The sequence below is a fragment of the Mirounga leonina genome, unplaced genomic scaffold (genome assembly GCF_011800145.1).
Source record: "Mirounga leonina isolate KUSES-001 unplaced genomic scaffold, KU_Mleo_1.0 Mir_101664, whole genome shotgun sequence".
In the NCBI taxonomy this organism is placed as follows: domain Eukaryota; kingdom Metazoa; phylum Chordata; class Mammalia; order Carnivora; family Phocidae; genus Mirounga; species Mirounga leonina.
In genome coordinates this window covers 14,863,131-14,888,167 of record NW_023270175.1, presented here as the reverse complement: position 1 = coordinate 14,888,167, position 25,037 = coordinate 14,863,131, and the positions used below count along the sequence as shown (strand labels likewise).

General features: G+C 40.8%; 1 protein-coding gene across 1 annotated transcript; it reads right to left on the bottom strand.

Moving 5' to 3' along the window:
• Nucleotides 1–21,108: 21,108 nt before the first annotated feature.
• LOC118011455 (CD63 antigen-like) lies at nucleotides 21,109–21,967 on the bottom strand. Its single transcript, XM_035006276.1, has one exon. It carries the CDS (start codon nucleotides 21,920–21,922, stop codon nucleotides 21,206–21,208), a length of 717 nt encoding a protein of 238 aa, XP_034862167.1. The 5' UTR covers nucleotides 21,923–21,967; the 3' UTR covers nucleotides 21,109–21,205.
• Nucleotides 21,968–25,037: the final 3,070 nt, after the last annotated feature.

The following is a 25,037-nucleotide window of genomic DNA, read 5'->3' as shown; positions in this document are numbered from 1 at the left end:
CAGCATACACAAAAATAAATTCAAAATGGATAAAAGACCTAAGTGTGAGACCTGAAACCATAAAAATTCTTAAAGAGAGCACAGGCAGCAATCTGTCTGACATCAGCCATAGCAACATTTTCTAGATAGGTCTCCTGAGGCAAGGGAAAAAAAAGCAAAAACTAACTCTTAGGACTACCTCAAAATAAAAAGCTTCTGGACACTGAATGAAACAACAAAACTAAAAGGCAACCTACTGAATGGGAGAAGATATTTGCAAATGATATATCTGATAAAAGGTTAGTATCCAAAATATATAAAGAACTGATACAACTCGGGGCACATGGGTGGCTCAGTCGGTTAAGCATTGGCCTTCGGCTCAGGTCAAGATCCCAAGGTCCTGGGATTGAACCCCACATTGGGCTCACTGCTCAGTGGGGTGCCTGCTTCTCCCTCTCCCTCTGCCCTTCCCCCCTGCGCTTGTGCACAGTCTCTCTCTCCTGCTCTCTCTCAAATAAATAAAATCTTAAAAAAAGAAAAATTACAAAAAAGAACTGATACAACTCAACACCCAAAACACAATTAATCTAATTTAAAAAGGGACAGAAGACAAGAACAGACATTTCTCCAAAGAAGACATCCAGATGGCCAACAGACCCATGAAAAGATGTTCAACATCACTGATCATCAGGGAAATGAAAATCAAAACTACAGCAAGGTATCACTTCACACCTATGGCTAAAACTGAAAACACAAGAAACAAGTGATGGCGAGGATGTGGAGAAAAAGAAACCCTCTTGCACTGTTGGCAGGAATGCAAACTGGTACAGCCACTGTGGAAAACAGTATGGGGATTCCTCAAAACATTAAAAATAGAATTTCCCTACAATCCAGTAATCACACCACCCAGTAATCACACCACCAGATGTTTACCCCCAAAATACAACAACACTAATTCCAAAGGATATATGCACCCCTATGTTTATAGCGGCATTATTTGCAATAGCCAAATTATGGAAGCAGCCCAGTGTCCATCAATGAATGAATGGATAAAGATGTGGCATATATACACAATGGAATATTATTCAGCCATAAAAAAGAATGAAATCTTGCCATTTGTAACGACATGGATGGAGCTGCAAAGTATTATGCTAAGCAAAATAAGTCAGTCAGAGAAAGACAATTACAACATGATTTCACTCACATGTAGAATTTAAGAAACAAAACAAAGGAACAAAGGGGAAGAGAGAGAGAGAGAGAGACAAAGTAAGAAACAGACTCTTAACAATAGAGAACAAACTGATGGCTACCAGAGGGGAGCTGGGTGGCAGGATGGGTGAAATAGGTGATGAGGATTAAGGAGAGTACTTGTCATGATGAGCACCAGGTGATTAAAATAAAAACATTCAATAAATAAACTTTCAATAAATAAATAAATAAAACACCAAAAAAAAGTTTCTTAATCCAAATGCCAATATCTTGCTTAAGGATAAACACTAGAAGCATTAAAATGAGAGCTAAAACAAGAATTCCTCTACAATCAGCATTATGGACATTTTCTAGAAATGCTATCAATAAAATATGAAAAATTAATTAGAAATATAACTATTAGAAAGGATACACAATTATAATTCTTATTAATTATATGTTTGTCTTCTTAGAAATGCCAATATAATCAACTGAAAATCTAAGAGAGTAAATGGCTGTATACAAAAAATAAACAAAATCAACAGCCTTCCCAGATAACAGCAATAACCTATGAGAAAATATATTATATGAAATAATTAGAAATAACCTAAGAAGTACATAAGACCTATTCAAAGAAAACTCCATGAATAAACTGAGAGATAAAAAAAGTAGAACAAATGGAGAGGTGTACAAAGTGCCTGGATCATAAGCATAAGGCTGATCATCATAAAGATGTTGGTTCTTCCCTAAGTTATATCTGTAAGACAATTTCAATCAAACTGATAGAGGACAAATTATTTTATTGGAAAAACAAAATAAAGTAAGAACATTTTTTCAAAGTTTATACCAAAATGAATTCCAAATGTATTCAAGAGTTAATTTCCTTTAAAAAAAAACCTATAAGAATATTTAAGGTAGATTATATATATATCAGTCTGCTGTCAGGATGATAAAGAACTTTTCCAGCATAAAAGCAATGGGGAAATAAAAGGAAAGTATTGATAGTTAAATACATAGTTAAAGCCTGTAATGTCATAAAAAAGATAATAAAACGCAAAAAGGAAAAATTTCAACAAATATGATGGATAAAGTGTTCATATGCAAAGGACTCTTAATGAACAAAGGACATAAACAGATAAGCCACAAAATAAGATATACAAATGGTCACTCGGCACGTGAAAATAATATTCAGGCTTGGGAAGCCTGGGTGGCTCAGTCAGTTAAGCCTTTGGCTCAGGTCATGATCCCGGGGTCCTGGGATTGAGTCCTGCTTCGGGCTCCCTGCTCAGTGGGAGCCCGCTTCTCCCTCTGCCTGCCCCGCCCCCCACTTGTGTGTTCTGACAAATAAATAAATAAAATCTTTAAAAAAATAAAAATCAAAGAATCAGATATTTATAATAATCAGATTATTATTCTTTTTTCTATCAAACTGGCAAATGTAAAAAAAAAAGGAGGAAAAAGGTAATAGTGCTGACAAGAGTTTTACAAGATAGTCTATCTCATGCACTGCTGGTTGGAGTATAACATGGTATAACTTCTATAAAACAACTTATCAATATGTATCAAGAACCTTTAAAATTGTTTCTGTTCTTTTACCCAAAAATTCCTTTTCTAAGAATCTGTCTTAAGGAAATGATCAGATAAATGGACAGATAGTAGATATTTATGTTTAAATTAGGATGAATTTATAATTCTTCCTCCAAACTAGGCTATTTTTGAGAGTTAAATAAGGCATTGTTAATAATTATTCCAGGACAACAGACATTAACAGGGATAGTCCCAAGCAAATTGGGTCATAGGGTCATAAATACTTTAAAGCCAGTGATTGCTGCATTAGAAGCTTAAAATGTACAAAGAAAGGGCAAAGGTTAAGTAATAGTGCATCCACATGATAGACTAATTAAAATTAGCTAATTAAAAATCATGTTTCAAAATGTATTTAAATATAATGTTGTGTGTATTTTTAAATTAGGATAATAAACGATATCTAGTATGATTCAAAGTGCCTAGGGGCTCCTGGCTGGCTCAGTGGGTAGAGCATGTGACTCTTGATCTTGGGATTGTGAGTTCTAGCCGTTGGGTGTAGAGATTACTTAAAAATAAAATCTAAAAAAAAAAAAAAAGTAGTTTAGTTTAGTTCCTTGGGGCGCCTGGCTGGCTCAGTCTGAAGCGTGTGTGTAGCTCTTGGTCTTGGGGTCATGAGTTCAAGCCCCTCATTGAGGGTAGAGATTACTTAAATAAATAAAAACTTTTTTTAAAAAGTGGCTAAACACCTTATTGGCATAGAATGTATACATTCCTTGATTGCCCGTACAACATCTAACCCCCCTTGTCCCCTTCCTAAAAGCATCCCCATTTCCCTCCCTCCTTTTGGCGGTGTCTATCCTTGGATGGGCAGGTATAAAGCCAAAGGCAAGAGCCCACAGCAGACATCTGGCCACAGTTTTCGGTTCCTATTGGTCCAGAGGAGAACTTAAGACTTCTATTCGAAGCTTGCTGTGAGTCCCCAGAAGCTATGCTCCTTTTCCCCTCAAGATCTGAACCACGAGGGAAGCTGGCCCCTTAAAGAGAGCAGCCAAGAGATTTTCAGAGAAATTTAGCTGGAATCTGATCACACAATGTTAGAAGCCTTCATTACGTCTAGACTTTTCAATTAACAGGAACCAAAAAATTTATTTTTTCAAGCCAGTTCTCCATGGTGTTTCTGTTACTTGCAACCCCAAAATCCACAGTGATATAGATACATTACAGTAGTCTTCAACCTGAACTGTACATTAAACTCACCTAGAGAGCTTCTAAAAATGCCTATGCCTAGATCTTGCACCCAGAGATTAATTCAAATGTTCCGGGTGTGGGATCCTGGCACTGGTATTTTTTTTAAAACCTTCCACTGGTGATTTAATATGCAGTGAAGGTCAAAGACTATGAATATATTATACAATATACATGTTAGGTATATATAAGTACATCAAAAAGTTAAGAACGGTAATTCCTGGGTATTGAGACTGCAGATCCTGGGATCCTAGGATTGAGACCCACCTTGGGTTCCCTGCTGCACAGGGAGTCTTCTCCTCCCTCTGCCCCTGCTCATGGGCTCTCTCTCTTGCTCACTCTATCCCTCAACTAAATAAATAAAACCTTAAAAAAATAAGAATATACAATCCACGTGTGCCATCTCCGTGGGCAGGTTTTACCTACAGTATTTGTATACATAAATGTTTAATATAACAGGATTTTTATTAGATGCAATTGTCATAGCAAGTAATAATTCTCTTTATATCTAATTCCAAAACACAAATGTTTTTATTAATATCTAATTTATTCCAGTGTTTATTTGTAAAACAGAAATTTGTTTAGAGAATATAGAAAATTCATATGCATATTATAGATCTACAAATAACTTATACAATGTGTATTTTATAAATCTAGATTTATTCGTATTTTTATAAATTTGTAGTTTTTATAAATATGATTTATAATATTATAAACAAAATCTGTTTATAAAGTATTAATTTTGTAAATTTAAATATATTTCACAATACAGATATCATATAGCTTATTTATAAATTTCTGAATATAATTTCTAAAATAAATTATTTTACAAATGGTTACTAGAAGAGGGAGAAAGGAGGTATTTTGGTGTTTTTTTTTTTAAGATTTTATTTATTTATTTGACAGAGAGAAAGGCAGGGAGAGAGTGAGCACAAGCAAGGGGAGCAGCAGAGGGAGAAGCAGACCTCCTGTGGAGCAGGGAGCCCGATGCGGGGCTGGATCCCAGGACCCTGGGATCATGACCTGAGCTGAAGGCAGATGCTTAACGACTGAGCCACCCAGGCACCACCAGAAAGGAGGTATTTTGAGGCATTTCTTTCTGGATCCTGGTTTCCCATTTTGATCTCCAGAAATCAAAGGAAAGATTCGATCGCTAAGGAAAGAAGAGCTTCCTTGTTGTATAGGCTTCAGTGAAGAGCATGCCTGATAAGCTCACAGCTGTTTTAAAGCCATCGGAACTAGGTTCACTGTAGGGACTCACTAAATGACAGGTGAGTGGGGAACTGAGGTACCTGTTACTACATTTAACGGCTCTGTTCCTTCCACACTGTCTAATAGTTGAGCCTCTTTCACTTTGCAGTAACAGAAAGCAGTACCAGCACATAAAAGCAGGCTCGTGTATCATCACTTCTCTACGATTTTGAAGCTCATTAAAAAAGATATTGTCCAAATGATCTAGCAATTATTTTTGTGCTGCATCCATGGAGTGAGACATATTCTGATAGCATGTCAACAAAGTGTCAGGCCCTGTGAGGGATACTTGGGAATTATTTAAACCATTCTGTTCAGTTGGCTGGGGTTTTTTTCTTATAAGTTTTTTTTTTTTAATTTGACCATCAATATTTGCTATTTCTGAAGGCTCCTCCTGGTTCATCAGACCATGTCGCCAGCACAGCTGCTTGACTTACTGTGTATTTATTCAGTATAGTCAACAATTATCAAGTGATTTCAATGGGAGGTATGGGGAAGGACACCTAGGATAAAGCCCTGCTTCACTCCGCTTCCAATTATAATTTAAACTGGCAGGTATTTTTACCAACTCTGATTCTTAGAGAATTGTCTCTCTTCTTTTTCAAGAAATTTAAAATATCCATAAAACTTCAGAAGATAATATAACAAATACATATATTTTCATCATACAGAACTGAGGATTGTTAATATTGTCATCAGTGCTTCAAGTCTTCACACACACGCGAACAGAATGTTGCACTGCAGCCAGCTCGCATTTATTCTCAAAAGCTGTTTGTTAAATTTGGGGGAATTTTGAGAGCTGATTGCTAAACCTTTGGTAGCTTGAAATTGGCCAGGGTGAGAGTATCATTCCATGGAAATCCACCGAGGTTGTAAATGAGGGTTTTTTTAATTCCTGGAGAACTAGTTGTTAAACATTTATCAGCACACTACTGCTCATGTATATAAAAGAGAAAAGCTTACAGGTAAATTTAGCTCACTTGGACCCACACTTGCAATCCCATTATCCTTCCCACTCCTCCGAGGCAATCATCATCATAAATTTGGTGTGCGTTATTCCAGAATATAGTCTGTACTTTAAATGTATTCACATGGGGCGCCTGGGTGGCTCAGTCGTTAAGCGTCTGCCTTCGGCTCAGGTCATGATCCGAGGGTCCTGGGATCAAGCCCTGCTTCCTGCTCCTTGCTTAGCGGGCAGCCTGCTTCTCCTTCTCCCACTCCCCCTGCTTGTGTTCCTGCTCTCGCTGTCTCTCTCTCTGTCAAATAAATAAATAAAATCTTTTAAAAATAAATAAATAAATAAAAATAAATGTATTCACATGCATCTGTGAACAACAGAGTATAGTTTTGGTGTATTTTATTTTATTTTTTTTGTAGGTTTTTATTATTTTTTTTAATTAACATATAATGTATTATTTGTTTCAGGGGTACAGGTCTGTGATTCATCAGTCTTACACAACTCACAGTGCTTACCATAGCACATACCCTCCCCAATGTCTATCACCCAGCCACCCCATCCCTCCCACCCCCCTCCACTCCAGCAACCCTCAGTTTTTTTCCTGAAATTAAGAGTCTCGTATGGTTTGTTTCCCTCTCTGGTTTCATCTTGTTTCATTTTTCTCTCCCTTCCCCTATGATCCTCTGTCTTGTTTCCGAAATTCTTCATATCAATGAGATCATATGATACATGAACTAGAGGGTATTATGCTAAGTGAAATAAGTCAATCAGAGTTTTGGTGTATTTTAAAATGTGCTGGGGCTGGGGCACTTGGGTGGCTCATTCATTAAGCATCTGCTTTCAGCTCAGGTCATGATGCCAGGATCCTGGGATTGAGCCTGACATTGGACTCCCTGCTCTGAGGGGAGCCTGCTTCTCCCTCTCCCACTCCCCCTGCTTGTGTTCTCTCTCTCCCTGTCTCTCTCTCTCTCTGTCAAATAAATAAATATTTTTTTTAAATGTGCTGGGGCACCTGGGTGGCTCAGTCAGTTAAGCGTCTGCCTTCAGCTCAGGTCATGATCCTGGGGTCCTGGGATGGAACCCCACATCAGGCTCCTTGCTCGGCAGGGAGTCTGCTTCTCTCTCTGCACCTCCCCCTGCTTGTGCATGCTCTCTCTCTCTCTCTCAAATAAATAAAGTCTTTTTTAAAAGGTACATATGCTGCAACTTGCATTTTTCACTTGACATTTTGTTGCAAATGGATGTAGATCATTCTTTGTATCTACTATTTAGAAGTCTATCATCTGAATATACCTTATGTTATCTGTACATGCTTCTGTTAGTGGACACCCAGGTTGTTTCCAATGTTTTGCCATTAGAAACAAGCTAAAATGAATGGTCCTTGTCTATATGTACACGAGTTTCTCTGGGTTTATATGCAGAAGTATAATTGATGGGTTATATGCATGGTGTCAAGTTTACTAGATATTGCCAAATTCCTCTCTCAAGTGTGCAAAACCAGCTTACACTCCTATTTAACAGGAGTGAATGAGAATTCTCTTTGCTCTACATTCTAGCCAACATTTGGTACTGTCAGACTTTTAATTTTTGTCAGTCTGATGGGTGTAAAATGACATCTCATCGTGATTAATTTTTGTTTCCTTGGCTACTAGTGTGGCTACGCATTTTTTTCTCCTATTTATCCTACTTTGTGTTTCCTACTCTATAAATTCCCTTTCCTTTGCTCATTTTTCTTTTGGGTTGCTTGCCTTTTTCTTCTTGATTTATAGGAGTTCTCAGTACACTCTGGATACTAATACTTGTCTTTTCACTTCGTTTATGGTAAGTTTTTGTTTTTTGGTTTTTTGGGTTTTGGTGTTGGACTAGGTGAGAGGCAGGTACATTTAGTCTCTGTGGGCTTTTTCAGGATGTAGTCTGGGGGCCTGGTAGCCAGAGGACGTGTTTCACTTTCCCAGGGTGATAGCTAACCCAAAGACATACAGTTTCTAAGGCCACATGTTCTGGCTGGCAGTAGGTCTACAAACTAGAGACTTACTATCTGATGCTCCAGCCAAACTTAAGTGGTTTTTTCTTTTTTCAATTGCTCCTTATTTTTCTTCTCTCCAGGCCTTTTCACACACTGTGAGATGCTCCACAGTCCCCTGCGTGCGCCCCCAGAACACCTTCTACTTTCTCTCAATTAGCACTTACCACACTGCACTGCAGCAACCTGTTAGCTTGTCTGTGTCCTCCACTAGATGGTGAACGCTGTGTGGGAAGAGAGGGTGTTTTTTCCTGCCTTTGTAGCACCAGCACCTTGCAGAAGGCTATCAAGTCATTGCTAAAAAGAAGTTTGTTGGATAAATGAGTGAGTGAGTACAGTTAAGAGAGGGGCCGCCATAGGGAGGGTCAGAGAATGTTTCATTTATTCACCCAACACCAAACCTCTAGCACTTGCCAGGGACCTGCTAGTGAAATCGACGCTCCCCTCACCAAGCTCACAACCAGTTGGAGAAGATAGACTCATGCCTGCCAAGCACAGTCCACTGACCTAAGTGTCTTGACAGAGAGAAGCAGAGTGGTGTGAACATGCAGAGGAGGCACACGTACCCCAGCCAGCGAGTGGGAAGGAGTTCTGGAAAGATGGAGATAAGCCAAGAAGAGACGATTATTTAATAATCAGCCCCTTAATTAAAGCATAAATGAAATCCTCCCCAGCAATCCCAGGGGCTGCTATTTGGCTTTCTTAGAGTATGTCAATAAATGAGTTTGACCACGTGTCCTTTTTCCTGGGTTCAGGTTACAGCAACACCTATCAGTGAATCCCCAGTATCTGTGCCCAGCTATGCACCTCAGCTTTGCCCCTTGGATAATGGAAGAAACACAAGGGTCACCCACTTCCCATCCCCTACTCACTCTACATTCACTCCTTCTAGCTACAAAATGCCTCCCGTCACCACCTTTAGTCTCATTCTCACCCCCAAACCTGGACCCTCCACCAACCCTCTGCAGCCCTTTCCTGCCACCAGGCTGAAATAAACACAGTTGCCCCACTACAGTCTGTTCCCATTCAGTGTTTCCTTAGTGTCAAGTATGTACTAGGCACTGGCTATGCCCTGAGAATGGAAGAATGAGTAGGAGCCAGCCATCAAGAATCTCAAGGAAGAGCTTTCCAAGCAGAGAAAAGAGCTAGTGCCAAATCCTCATGATGAGATAAAGTCTGGAATGCTCTAGAAACTGATAGAAAGCCAGAGAGACGAGAGCATAAGAAGTGAAGGTAGAATAGTACAAGATGAAGCTATAGAGATGGGCAAGAGAAAGCCACTGGAAGGTTTAAAGTAAGGAAATGATAGGTTTTCTACTAGTTTTTTTTTTTTAACCTCTATGGCATCTGCCAGTTCTCACCATAAAGGTGAAGTTGAAAAAAGTGTGTAGTCCAGCCCTTGAGGAGGATCTATACCCTTAAGGAGGGTCTGTGCACAGTCGGGGATTTCCAGGAGAAGTCCACAGAAAATAAAGTTCTGGCATATTGTCAAAGGAGGACTGCAGTCCAAGGAAAGCAGTGCAAGAAAGCACAAGACTGGGAGAGTGAGGAACAGGCTGCTCAAGCTCTATCACCACCCCTCTCTGGCCCTGGTTCATCAGCTCTTCCTGAATCACGTTGCCAAGCTTTTTCCAGTCTCTATCCCCAGAGTAATCAGCATCCAGCCATTAAGGGCCAGACTGGGCCAAAATGACGTACATTAATTGGAGCCAGCACAGATTTATTTGTGAGTTGCTGCCTGGGACTCAGGTATGTGCACCTGCATGGGAACACTCTTTACTCCCAGGGCAAGGGACAGCCTGCACATCTTGAGTTAGGAGGCATTTCAATGGAGTATTACATCATTGACACAGGATAACAGCCTCCTGGGTCCCTTTTCTATTATTCAAACATCTGTTTCCTCTCTTCTCCCCTTGCCTCCTTCTGGGGTCCAGGAGCCCTCTTTTGCACATGGTTCCTTTCCTGAAAAATCATTCTTACTTATTTTCCTGGAACTAGAGAAGAGTTGGAAAGTCTGACCCTTTCCCTTCTGGGCTCTGCCTCTCAACTGTTAAGGCGTCTGACACCACAAAGGTGTTAGAAACAGTGGGAGCTTCTCTTCTCTCAGGGACAAGAAACCCTGTCAGAATTTGGCTTTTGATTCTACTGTGCTCACAGTGCCTACTGTCTGCTTGAACACAAGCTCCTTGCCCAGGGCTGGATTTCCTGATGTCTGGTCCGTTTAGAGCAGAGGTCACTGGTGGCCATGTTTTGTAGTCAGCTGAACTCTCCAGACTAGGACGGGCCCAGAAGCAAAGTGGAGTGCCCCAGATTGAACAACCCAAAGAACCAATCCTCTTCTCAAAAGGAGCCGGTGTAGGGGTGCCTGGGTGGCTAGTCGGTTAAGCATCTGCCTTCAGCTCAGGTCATGATCTCAGGGTCCTGGGATCAAGTCCCGCATCGGGCTCCATGCTCAGCGGGGATCCTGCTTCTCCCTCTCCTCCCTGCTCATGCTCTCTTGCTAGCTGTCAGTCTCTCTCTCTCAAATAAATAAAATCTTAAAAAAAAAAAAAAAGGAGCCGGTGCTTCACTGTGAGGAAATGTGCCAGAAACCTGAGACCTCCCCCTCAGAACTGAAAAAAGACAAAACCAATTGCTGGGGGTTTATTCCTAGCAGACATCCATCACTGGAATAACAAAGCTCATGCTACTTACAAATGAAATGTGATGTTCAATTCAAACAATAAAAGATGTTTATCTATATTCAATTTTAGATCTCCTTACATAGATGGAATTATATTTCAGCAGGTGATTTTTTTTAAGTCTGTACAAAGCTCCCTCCAACTCTTTCTGGATCTGATATGAAGCCAATACTTTTCAATACTGCTTGGGAAAAACAAAGAAAGAGGAAGCCTGAGGGACAGCAGTGGGTCAAGTATGCATTTGTGTGTGATTCTATTTTTCTAAAATTCTACCTCACCTCTCCCTCTAACCACTCAGTCTGCTGGGAAGACAGATGGCACCAGAAGGAGAAAAACATAACTCCATCCCCAAAGCATAAAGCACCCATTTGCCTTTCTCTTTCTTACTTATATAAAATAACTCGGTCTAATACTAATGGAAATGCTACCTGTACCCCAAAGCCTTCTTTTTTCCATAAAGAGCTGAAAAGCCACCTAAATTCCCAGCATAAAATTTGAGATCACGCAAAACAGGTTTCATTGCAAAGCCCCTTTGATGCGGGAAACAAAGACAAAAGAAATAATTAAATTTCCTTACTACTTACAGCCCATTGACAAGTCCTTGAAACTGGTAGAATGACCTTCCTCTGGGAGCTCAGCTGCCTCCATGTTGACACTTTGCTAAAGGCAAAGGGCAATATTAGCCTGACCCACCAGGATCCTGTGAGTCTACCTTAAACATATAAAAATTCCTGGGGTGCCTGGGTGGCTCAGTCAGTTAAGCATCTCACTTTGGCTCAGGTCATAATCTCAGGGTCCTGGGATTGAGCTCCATGTCGGGCTCCCCACTCAGCGGGGAGTCTGCTTGTCCCTCTGCCCCTCCCCCCACTCATCCTCTCTCTCTCTCTCTCTCTCTCTTTCTCAAATAAATAAAATCTTTAAAAAAAACATAAAAATTCCTTTGGAAGCTCCCTTTATCTCTACCCCTCCCCAAGATACATGTTAGGAATTATCCTCCAAGAATATGGCCCACTGATACACATCTGAAGGGTCTCATGATTGAGTTTTTACTAAACAGTAATAAATGACCTTTTCCTAACAATAGCTAGCCCCCTCAGGATCCTGGAAACCTTGTTTCCAAAATACCCTGGAGGTTTGTTCTGTCCCTAACCCCCTCCCAACTTGCAAGTATATAATGGATCACTCCTCATGACCCCAGTGCAGCTCCTTCTGCCCACAGGTCCTGTCCCCGTGCTTTAATAAAACCACCTTTTTGCACCAAAGATGTCTTAAGAATTCTTTCTTGGCCCTCGGCTCCAAACCCCAACATTTTTCTACATCACCTTCAACTCATTTTTCTCTTCACAGGCACATTTCTTCATGTCCCTCTATGCACCCACACGTTCTCATAGTTCCCGCTACGAAATGTGTCATGAAAGAGAAAAGTTATCAAGATTGTATCTTTTTTCAGCTTTATCGAGGTATAATTGACAAATAAAATTATTAGATATTTAAAGTACACATTGTGATGATTTGATATATGGGTACATTGTGAAAGGATTTCTCCCATCTAGTTAATTAACATATCCATCATTAATATTTAAATATATATGTATATATATACACATTACACCTATATAAATATTTGATATTCTACTCTCAGCAAATTTCAATCATACTATACAATGTTATCAACTATAGTCACCATGTTATACACTAGATTCTCGGACCTTACTCATCTTATAGCTGAAAGTTTGTCCCCTTTCTCAACCTCTCCCTATTTCCCCCAGTCCCCAGTCCCTGGCCACCAACCACTTTTCTACTCTGTTCCTATAAATTTGGCATTTTTTTTAGATTCCACATATAATGATACATGCAGTATTTGTCATAATTCCCTCTAAGAAACATATCCTGAAAGAGAAAAGTTGTCAAGATTGTATTATAAAGGAGTGGAGAGGGACAACTAAGTTTTAACCTTGAGCTACTTGGGTCTTTCACTTGCTTCCAGGTCCCTTCCAAATCCTCACTAAAAGAGGAACAACTCATTTCTTTGAAAACCCCTCCCAGGCCCAGGGCACTGAAGCACTTCCTCATTTGACTAGTCACTTCCTCATGCCAGCTAGTCCCACATGATTGTAACACTGGGTGTCATCGCTCAGGTCCTACCTTCAGCTGGCCTTGAAGGTGAACCTTCTTCATGTACCATGGCCAGAGGCATGACAGCTTTTGATAAAAACCTAACAACTAAAGAATAGATTCTAACTTACCCAGTGAAAGAAGAGGAGGCATCCCTGGCAGAGCCTAAATTAACCCCTGTCTTTATAAGGGGCGGGGGGAGGAGATAGGACAATCCAATAGGAGAGGAAGATGCCTGCCTGTGGAGACCTGAAACTAATAATTGCCATCATTTAGGGCTCCTGGGTGGCTCAGTCAATTAAGCATATGACTCTTGATTTAGGCTCAGGTCATGATCTCAGGGTTGTGAGATCAAGCCCCATGTCGGGCAATCCTGTGAAAGAAATTGTTCTTTTAGCCTCCCATTTTACAGATGAGGAAACTGAGGAACCAAAATATTAAATAATTCACTCAGGTCACACACAGCTCATTTAGTGAGGCAAGAACCATGCTTTCCCAGTCTTTGAGCACTCCTGCAAGACCTGCTGCCCAGACCAAAGAGCTCCAAAAGTCCCCAGTGATCACTAGTTACAGCTAACTTTGATTAATGCAGGAGAGGATGGGAGACTAGGGCCCCATCCGCTTTCCATCCCTTCCCCCATGGCCCCGACGAAGCTCCTCAGAACCCTCAGCACTCCACGAAACACAGGGTTTTTTTTAAAGATTTTATTTATTTATTTGAGAGAGAATGAGCAGAGGAAGAGGGGCAGAGGGAGAAGGAGAAGCAGACTCCCCGCTGAGCAGGGAGCCCAACACGGGGCTCAATCCCACAACCCTGAGATCATGACCTGAGCCAAAAGCAGATACTTACCCAAGTGAGCCACCCAGGCGCCCTGAAACAGTTTTAAAAACTGGACAATTCTACTTCCTCCATTCTGCTCCCTTCTCCCTTGGTTGAGCCCTTTTGGGTCTGGTTAGCCTCTCTTCTTATTTATTAAGTTGAAATTCATATAACGTAAAATTAAACATTTCAAAGTGAACAATTCAGCGGCATTGAGTACATTCACAGTGTTGTGCAACTACATTCTCTATCTAGTTCCAAACCATGTCCATCACTCCAAAAGGAAACTCCATACCCATTAAGCAGTTCCCCCATCTCCCCAGCCCCTGGCAACCACCAAGCTGCATTCTGTCCCTATGGATTTATCTATTCTGGATATTTCATGTAAATGGAATATATAATATGTGACTTTGCGTCTGGCTTGTTTTCACATAGCATGTTTTTGAGATTTATTCTAACATGTATTACTACTTCATTCCTTTTTAAGGATGAATACTATTTCATGGTATGGATGTATCACATTTTGTTTATCCATTCATCCATTAATGGACTTTTGGGCTGGCTTCCCTTCTTCAGTCTCCTCTTCTTGCAGTCATAAAAGTCTTTGGATCCCATCTGTCAAAGCAAGTGTAGCAGAACCATGCAATCTGTAAAAAACGAGAGTCAACTTACGAGAACTCTGGACCTGAGCCTGTACCATCTTTTAAACCAGTGGTTTCTCAAGCGGGGGCAATTTCACCATGTACCCTCTGCCACCCTGGGGACATTTGGCAATGTCTGGAAGTATTTTTGGTTGTCACAACTGGGGGTGTGCTAGTATATAGCGGGTAGAGGCCAGAAATGCGTTTAAACATTCTACAGTTCAAAGGACAAAACCCACAGTAAAGAATTGTCTGGCCCAAGGGGGAAAAGAAAGAATGAATGAAAAAGATTTAAAAAAAAAAAAAAAAGGAATTATCTGGCCCAAGATGTTAATAATGACGAGGTTGAGAAACTCTTTCAATTTAATCTGAGATCAGCTGACTTGCCAGACGTTCCAGAGAGACTGGATAGAATGGACAACTGTTCATAGATCTGATCACTTTGACTCTCTTGAAAGTGCAGTTATGTATAAAACATTCATGGATTTGACATACCTGTACTGAGCACCTATTTATCAGACTCTGGCTTGTCTCAAAGCATTCACAACCCAAGTTTCATATAAAACCATTCATTTATATATCTTCTACATGAGATGTCATAAAGCTAACAAATTTGCTTCCCAGGGGTGTGAGGTTTTTGATGCTAGCTCTTTAAATTGTGGAAACACTAAGAAACTAGTTACTACATCTGTAGTATCTTGTGTTAGTACCATTTCAACACAGTAAACCATCTTACTTAATTTGGCATCCCTCAACTTACGCATTCACACTTCTGTGGCTTAGTGACCCAGGCCTCAGCCAATTGTGTAAGGTTTCACAATGGGCTTTATAAACCTTAAATCTCATCTTTTTAGACTGATTCTTCCATTTCTTTAAAAAAAATAGAAAAGTCATGTTCTTTCTTGCCTTCTCTTATTCTTGTCAGGGTAGCTGACTTGTGTTTTGAGTTTTTGTTTGTTTGTTTAATGACAAAAGGGAGAAATTCAATGGCAAGGAAGAAGGCATTATATGAAAACCTAGAGTGTAGGGGCACCTGGCTGGCTCAGTTGGCAGAGCTCATGACTCTTGATCTTGGGTTTGTGAGTTCAAGCCCCACATTGCGGGGGTAGATTAGTTAAAAATAAAATCTTAAAAAAAAAGAAACTTAAACTGTTAACACAGGACATGTCAAAACTGCCTCTCCACTCTCCACCCACTGTGTAAGACAATTATGTAAATGGGTCCCTAGGAAATGCAAAATATCAACATCTACCACCCCCCTTTTGCCTAGCCCATACACATTGGTTTATGATTAAGAGGAAATCTTGATTGCCTAGGCTATACTCTACGTGTTATGGTGAAACAGGTAGTTGGTCCTATTGAGATTTATTTTGCTGCTGCCATGGGAGATTAAAAATTAAATCATAATATTAAATATTTTCATAAAGGTTAGGTAGGCATGTTTGATTTCTTTATTGCTCTATTGAATGTCAGAGGCTAGGGCATTCACAGAGGACCGACAGTGAAGAATGATGGTATTTATGAAACAAATGTCATTAGGTTTACCTTTGAAGAAGATGCATTCTTGACTTTACCTAGAAAGTTATGCACAAATTAATTCCTATGATAAACTAGTTTTTCCCCCCACTAAGATTGTTAGTATCAACTAACAGATTCTAGATTGTCTACTTGAAAAACCTTCACAACAAAATATATCTAAAACAATGAATAAGCTGGGCATATATACAGGCAGGGACACATAACCTCAGGAGGCTCTTGAAGAGCTCTGGCTGGCTCACACAGCTGAGGATAGCAGCGCGGCCCTCAGCAAGACAATGAAATTGTTCTTCAGGGCTCAAATCTCAAGTTTCTGTGTTCCCTTCTTCCCTCCCCCCCTCCCCCCCAGAGGGAAAGGTAAAAGTCAGCCAGTACAGAACCTGGCCCAGTGATAGAGCCAAACCATTCAGCAAGGCTGATCACAGGAGGTGAAGGTGGACATTCTAAGAAGAGGTCATTCCACTAGAGAATGTGGAGCCTCAAAATGAAAGCAAATTAAGGGGAGAGTATGTGTATGCATGTCTTTATGATAGGACTTCTCAGTATCTTTAATATCCTAAGATGCACTGTGACAGTCTAAGAAAGGAGATAGTTTATTCTGCAAACATTATTTGACCATTTATCAAAGTATATTCATATCCTGTGGGACCCTATGGTTTCATGGAACATGGTTTAGAAAATGTTGCCACAGGTACATATATCCAGAAGTCAGCAAGGCATCTGATAAAGCTCCTATAATATCCTTGTGAATAATACAGAGTAATGAGAACTGGATTAAAAACCCTCTTGTAGGACTGTCAGATAAAATCCAGGATACCAAATACTGCATGGGACATATGTAGATTAAAAAATTATTCATTTTTATATGAAATTCAAAATTCAAATTTAACTAGGCATCCTGGGATTTTTGTCAGTTTCAGTTAAATCTGGCAACCCTACACTCCTGATGAGGTTCATGAGCCTCCTGACAAATGTTTTTTTTTTTTTGTCTTCACAAGATACATTTCATTCTTTTTTTTTTTTTTTTTTTCTTAAGTAGGCTCCACGCCTAGCATGGAGCTCAATGTGGGGCTTTAACTCAAGACCCTGCGATCAAGATCTGAGCTGAGATCAAGAGTCAGACGTTTAATCAACTGAGCCACCCAGGTGCCCTGGTGCATTTCATTCTTAACCAGCAACCCATTGTTCTACTACCATGAGTCACAGTCCAAATTCTTCTCAACATTATGAATGTGGTCAACTGTTAATTTCCATTCTCTGCCTAAGTCATCCCTTTTACCATATGAAAGAAAATAAAATGTTACCTGTACTCCAAGCCCTTCAAGTTTTACATCCAACTTTAGAATCACTAAAGAGCCAGTTAAGTCTCTTTTGAGGATATCATTTATTCCCACATGAAACAGCAGATGTGGATAGAGGTCAATGAGCTCAACAAAACTTGGCTGAATCTGCTTCATGGCTGTACACTCCAAGAAGGAACATTGTGGCAATCCTGCACTGCCCTCTGTCCTCCTCATTCATTTATTAAACACGGCTCCCAACCACCTAGAATGTGCCAGGCCCTGTGCTAAGCATTGGGTATATACAACAGATGAAAAAGACAGACATGGTCCCTGCCTGCATAGAGGTTACAGTCTAGTGGGGAGAATAAAAAAATAAACAATAAACTACATTATCTCACATAGCAGTGAGTTGCTCTGAAAGACATCAGAGGAATGGGACACAGACAGTGAGTAGGCTGGGGGGATGCTGGCTACATTATTAGGTGGGATGGTCAAGGTAGGCTTCTCTAAAGAAGTACTATATAAGCTGAAGAATGAAGAAGAGTCCCCTAACCCCCAAGATGTCAATTCTCACCCCCTTGCTCTCTTTCCACTGAAGGACAGCAACCTCAAAGGCTGAAGTGAAGGAAATAGTACCAAAAATAGGTCCTGAAAGAACAGAAAAGCAAATGGCATTTGACCTCTACTGCCATTTAATACAGAGAGAAAACACAGAGGCAATGGCTGGAAAATAGTACTTTTATCACATACAGCCTTTATTTTCAAGGAAGTTCTGCAAGTTCTCACCTCAAACCTACTGTGATCTTTCAGATTGCCTCTCCCTGGCTTGCTCCTTGGCGAAAATATGCAGCAGTGTTTTTTGGACTCAGCACACAAACCAGATGATTTGGCTCTAAGGAGTGGAATAATAATGATTCTTAAATCATTTGGGGAACTTGCCTCCCTAGACTGGGTAGCAAAAACAGCAACAGCGATTAGTCCTCAAATTGCTTTTTAGCTCATCTTGGGTTTGAGCTTTTCACATTTATTTTTAAAATACTCCCAAATTACCTGCTTTCTGAGGTAACAGAATGATCAACTGTTTTCTCATAGCTTGGTGTGGTTTACTATGAAGTTGTTAAAAGTGAAGGCGGCGGCCAACTGAAAACTTGAGTGTCAAATACCACAAGTAAGAGATGCAGACTGACTAATGTAGGTTTCAGAGTGGTATTTACAAAATGTAACACAGTGAATGTAGGCCAGATATGGAAAAGATAAACTAAGATTCTGCATGTTAATTATGTATGAAAAATGCATAAAGTTACTTTAGCTTTCAGATAAGAGGAAAAGGTGTTATGACTGCCAAAAGGTGCTTTTAGGGAAGTTTTGAAAAGGACAGATTGGGGGCTCTTCAGAAGCCTGGCTGGGTGTTTTCCAAGAACCCTTTTGGGGCAACAGCAACTTAGTGAATTTCCCATTGTCTGACCTTCAGCCTTATGATCCCAGGAGCCTTACTTTGTAAGCGTACCCAGAGTAAACTCAACTTCCAAAAGTCTCCCCACTGTTCATTCAACAGTGTTCAGTAAGAGCCTTCTATGTGTTCTAGGCACTAAGATGTAATGGTGAGCAATACAGAGATTATGAGCAACAAAACCCTTCTGATGGGTACAGTCTTTCTTCAATTAGGTCAGTATACTTACAATCTAAATGCCTCTGATTTCACTGGTCCATGAGGTCACACAACTTTTTAGTGACCAAATCTGAGCATTTGTCCTACTTAACTGCAGAAGATCCAGTCTTTTACCAAATTCCCCTCCCTGGAAATTTTTGAGAGTCCCTAAAAGGATACTTACACATTCCTTAGACACATCCTAGTTATCCAGTACAGCAGGCATTCAGTAAATGATTATTATATGAGAGAATGAATTATGATAATCCCTTATATTTAGGTTTACAAAGCACTCCATGGTTCTCTCACCTTAATTAATCCCTTAATATGCACACTGTAGAATATGTGACACTATGGGGGATAACTCTCCCTGACTTCAAGTGGCACAAAGCTCATCCATGGAAAACAAATACATACATATGACAACAAAGAATCCAAATGAGCAATATGGCTAGTGAGAATTGCAGAAGAACTCAACAGGGCATTTAGTAGCTAAGCAATGGTAATAGGAAATCCTAACATAGCAAAAGGAAAAGATGAACTGGGAGTTGTTCATCGTGGTTAGAGCCCAATGGTAAGATCCATCTGGCTGGAGCAGAAGGCATAGAAGGAAAGAGATTTGGATAGGTCAGATGTAGCCAGGACTTCAGTGCCAGGTTCAGGATGGGGATTAAGGAATACACTTGTCATCATGAACACTGAGTGATGTATGGAAGTGTTGAATCACCCTATTGTAACCTGAAACTAATATAACACTGTATGTTAACTATACTGAAATTAAAATTAAAAAAGAAGTTTGGGCTTCAGTGGCAAACGGGAAAGAGTCATTTTTGATTGGTGCTTATGCAGAGAGAAGCATAATGATATTGCTAGCATGGTCTTGTTAGGGGATGAAGGAAAGGACAGTCAACATTTCAAACTTCACTGATAAAGAGAAAAGTGAGACCACTGATGGAAATGGGAAGATGAAACATTTCAACATATGAAAAGAATTATTGCAACAAGATTTGAGGTTAGAAAAAAAAATCAGGGGGGCAGAGCAAGATGGCGGAGGAGTAGGAGACCTGGATTTCGTCTCCTCTCAGGAATTCAGCTGGATAGGGATCAAACCATTCTGAACACCTACAAACTCAACAGGAGATCGAAGAAAAGAATAGCAACAACTCTCTGAACAGAAAAGCGACCACTTTCTGGAAGGTAGGACGTGCGGAGAAGTGAATCCGAGGCGATATTCAGGAGGATAGATGGTGGGGGAGGGGCCTCCGTCAGCCGCTTCTGGCAAGTGATAGAGCAGCGGAGCACAAAATTGGAACTTTTAAAAGTCTGCTCCGCTGAGGGACGTCACTCCGGTGGCTAAGTGGGGGGTGGAACCCTCCAGGACAGTGTGGTCTCAGGACCCTTGGGGTCACAGAAAGACCGGGGGTGCCTGAGTGTGGCGGAGCTCCCAGGTAACGGAGCAGGGAAGCCGGCTGCAGAGGCGGAGCCCAGGCGCGGGCTCTCAGCTCGGGGTTGCCATAAACCGTGATCCGCGGCACAGTCGAGCCCCTGCTCCTCCAGCAGGGACTCAACAAGCGGCAGATCCGAGGAGACTCACCTTCCTTCCCCAGGAGGAGTGGCGCGAGAGCGCACTGCAGGGATCTGCTGGGTTTGGAGACTCCACCCGGGGTCGGGTGCCAGAGAGAAACGCGCGGTCACAGGCTGGGTGAGCACGGAGTGCGGCCAGAGACCGGGGAGAGGGGAGTGACTGACGGCTTTTCTCTGGGGGCTCACTGAGGAGCGGGGCCCCGAGTTCTCGGCTCCTCCAGGGTGGAGATTGGGAGGCCGCCATTTTCACTCTCTGCCTCCAAAGCTGTACGGAAAGCTCGCAGGGAACAAAAGCTCCAGAGAGCAACCCGAGCAGATTACTTAGCCCGGACTGGGCAAGGGCAGGGCAATTCCACCTCCGGCAAAGACTTTTGGAAACCATGGCAACAGGCCCCTCCCCCAGAAGATCAGCGAGGACAGCCAGCCAAGACCAAGTTTACCGATCAATGAGAACGGCAGAACTCCAGCGCTACGGGAATACTGCACATAGAATTCATGCCTTTTTTTACCATGATTCTTTAATCTTTCAAAGTTAATTTTTTTTAACTGTCTTTTTTTCTTTTCTTTTTTTTTTTTGAATTTTTCTTTTTCCCTTTTTCAACCAACATCTTATCAATCCCTTTTTTACATTTTTTTTTTTCAATCTGAAAAAATAATCCGTTTAATTGAAAAACCTGGTGTACTACCCCACTCCCTTAGATGAGGGGGCTGAAGAGACCAGACCCTCTACATCACTTCATAGCCACTTCGCATACTCTTCACGAGGCAGCAGGCAAAGACAATTCCCAGTACCTCCACAAAGGCAATGCCCAGGGCTGCTGCGGCCACCACCAGCACATTTCTCCTCAGCCAGCCCCCAATCTTCTCCACACAGCCCTCAGGGTAGATGTTCTTCACTTGGAAAGAAACCCCACAGTCCTTTGTGACATTGATGCAACAGGAATCAGGGACTTGGCCCTTGGGCACGCTAGGGACGCTCTCCCAGTCCGTGTAGTTAGCTGCCCCACAGCATTTAAAATCTTCCTGCATCTTGTCCAGGGCCAAAGTCGTGCGGTTGTCTTTCTGATAATTCTGCATCTGCTGCCGGAAGTCCTTATTAAATTCTAACATCACCTTGTCTCTAAACACATAACCAGCAATGGCTGCGGCCACCTCCACCAGCATGATGAGTGACAGGAAGATGGCAAACGTGATCATAAGACAGTAGTTCTCCTTGCAGGCCCCACAGCAGCCCGCAAAGGCCACCAGGAAGAGGAAGGCACCGACTGCGATGATGACCACCGGCAACAGGGAGCCGGGCGTGGCCCCCTGGGTGATGGTCTGACTCAGGACCAGCTGGGCCCCTACACCCACAACGATCAGCCCCACTGCACAGGCGCAGGAGGCCAGCAGAAGAACGTAGAGCAAGAACTTGACACATTTCATTCCTCCTTCCACCGCCATGGCTGCCGGGCCTGGGCTCCCCGAGGCTGTGCACCCCTTTTTTACATTTTTAGAGTCATATTCTATCCCTTCATAGTAGTTACCCATATTTTTGGCATATATATATAAGTTGTTCTCTCTTTAAAATTTTGAGATAGGTTCTTCTAACAGATCAAAATATACCCTAAATCTCTAGTATATGTTTTTTTTCTACTCCCCTGCCTGATCACATTCTCTCCCTTTTTTTTTCTTTTTTCTTTTTTTAAATCCTCTTCTTTCTTTTTTCAAACAACTTCTTATCAATTCCTTTTATAAAAATTTTATAATTTCCATCTTTACAGTCATATTCCATCCCTTCATCATATCAACCCTTATTTTTGTACATATATAAGTTTTTCTTTCTTTAAAATTTTGGGAGGCACTTTCTTCTAAAAGACCAAAATACACCCAAAATCTAGTGTGTGGCACTGATCTATATACCAGCCTGATCATATTTGATCACATTCTGTTTTGTTGTTGTTGTTGTTTTGTTTTGTTTGTTTTTGTTTTTATCTTTATCTTTTTCTTTTTTTTCTTTTTCTTTTATCTCTCTTTCCCTTTCTTTTCCCACTGCTTCAGGTCTTTTCTGATTTGTTTAGAGTATATTTTCTGGGGACGTTGTTACTCTGCTAGCATTTTGTTCTCTCATTAATCTATTCTCCTCTGCACAAAATGACAAGACGGAAAAAATCACCTCAACAAAAAGAACAAGAGGTAGTACCGACTGCCAGGGACCTACTCAATACGGACATTAGTACCATGTCAGATCTAGAGTTCAGAATCATCACTTTAAAGATACTAGCTGGACTTGAAAAAAGCATGGAAGTTATTAGAGAAACCCTTTCTGGAGAAGTAAAAGAACTAAAATCTAACCAAGTTGAAATCAAAGAGGCTATTAATGAGGTGCAATCAAATATGGGGGTGCTAACTGCTAGGATAAATGAGGCAGAAGAGAGAATCAGTGATATAGAAGACCAAATGATGGAAAATAAAGAACTGAGAAAAAGAGAGATAAACAACTACTGGATCACGAGGGCAGAATTCGAGAGATAAGCGATACCATAAGATGAAACAACATTAGAATAATTGGGATCCCAGAAGAAGAAGAAAGAGAGAGAGAGGCAGAAGGTATAATGGAGCAAATTATAGCAGAGAACTTCCCTAATTTGGGGAAGGAAACAGGCATCAAAATCCAGGAAGCACAGAGAACCCCTCTCAAAATCAATAAAAATAGGTCAACACCCCGACATCTAATAGTAAAACTTACGAGTCTCAGAGACAAAGAGAAAATCCTGAAAGCAGCTCGGGAGAAGAGATATGTAACCTACAATGGTAGAAACATTAGATTGGCAACAGACCTATCCACGGAGACCTGGCAGGCCAGAAAGGACTGGCAGGATATATTCAAAGCACTAAATGAGAAAAATATGCAGCCAAGAATACTATATCCAGCTAGGCTGTCATTGAAAATTGAAGGAGAGATAAAAAGCTTCCAGGACAAACAAAAACTAAAGGAATTTGCAAACACAAAACCAGCCCTACAAAAAATCTTGAAAGGGGTCCTCTAAGCAAAGAGAGACCCTAAAAGCAACATAGACCAGAAAGGAACACAGACAATATACAGTAACAATCACCTTACAGGCAATACAATGGCACTAAATTCATATCTTTCAATAGTTACCCTGAATGTAAATGGGCTAAATGCCCCAATCAAAAGACACAGGCTATCAGATTGGATTAAAAAACAAGACCCATCAATATGCTGTCTGCAAGAGACTTATTTTAGAACCAAAGACACCCCCAGATTGAAAGTGAGGGGGTGGAAAACCATTTACCATGCTAATGGACACCAAAAGAAAGCTGGGGTGGCAATCCTTATATCAGACAAATTAGATTTTAAACCAAAGACTGTAATAAGAGATGAGGAAGGACACTATATCCTATTAAAGGGTCTATCCAACAAGAAGATCTAATAATTGTAAATATCTATGCCCCTAACATGGGAGCAGCCAATTATATAAGGCAATTAATAACAAAAGCAAAGAAACACATCGACAACAATACAATAATAGTGGAGGACTTTAACACCCCCCTCACTGAAATGGACAGATCGTCTAAGCAAAAGATCAACAAGGAAATAAAGACTTTAAATGACACACTGGACCAAATGGACTTCACAGACATATTCAGAACATTCCATCCCAAAGCAACGGAATACACATTCTTCTCTAGTGCCCATGGAACATTCTCCAGAATAGATCACATCCTAGGTCATAAATCAGGTCTCAACCGGTACCAGAAGATTGGGATCATTCCCTGCCTATTTTCAGACCACAATGCTTTGAAACTAGAACTCAGTCACAAGAGGAAAGTCGGAAAGAACTCAAATACATGGAGGCTAAAGAGCATCCTACTGAAGAATGAATGGGTCAACCAGGAAATTAAAGAAGAATTAAAAAAATTCATGGAAACCAATGAAAATGAAAAAACAACTATTCAAAATCTTTGGGATGCAGCAAAGGCAGTCCTAAGAGGAAAGTATATAGCAATACAAACCTTTCTCAAGAAACAAGGAAGGTCTCAAATACACAACCTAACCCTACACCTAAAGGAGCTGGAGAAAGAACAGCAAATAAAGCCTAAATCCAGCAGGAGAAGAGAAATAATAAAGATCAGGGCAGAAATCAGTGAAATAGAAACTAAAAGAACAGTAGAACAGATCAACGAAACTAGGAGCTGGTTCTTTGAAAGAATTAACAAGATTGATAAACCCCTGGCCAGACTTATCAAAAAGAAAAGAGAAATGACCCAAATCGACAAAATCATGAATGAAAGAGGAGAGATCACAACCAACACCAAAGAAATACAAACAATTATAAGAACATATTATGAGCAACTCTGTGCTAGCAAATTAGATAACCTGGAAGAGATGGATGCATTCCTAGACATGTATCAACTACCAAAACTGAACCAGGAAGAAATAGAAAACCTGAACAGACCTATAACCACTAAGGAAATTGAAGCAGTCATCAAAAATCTCCCAAAAAACAAAAGCCCAGGGCCAGATGGCTTCCCAGGGGAATTTTACCAAACATTT

Coding starts and splice junctions, on each gene's coding strand:
- LOC118011455 (XM_035006276.1), bottom strand. CDS start 21,922: ATGGCGGTGGAAGGAGGAATGAAATGTGTCAAGTTCTTGCTCTACGTT.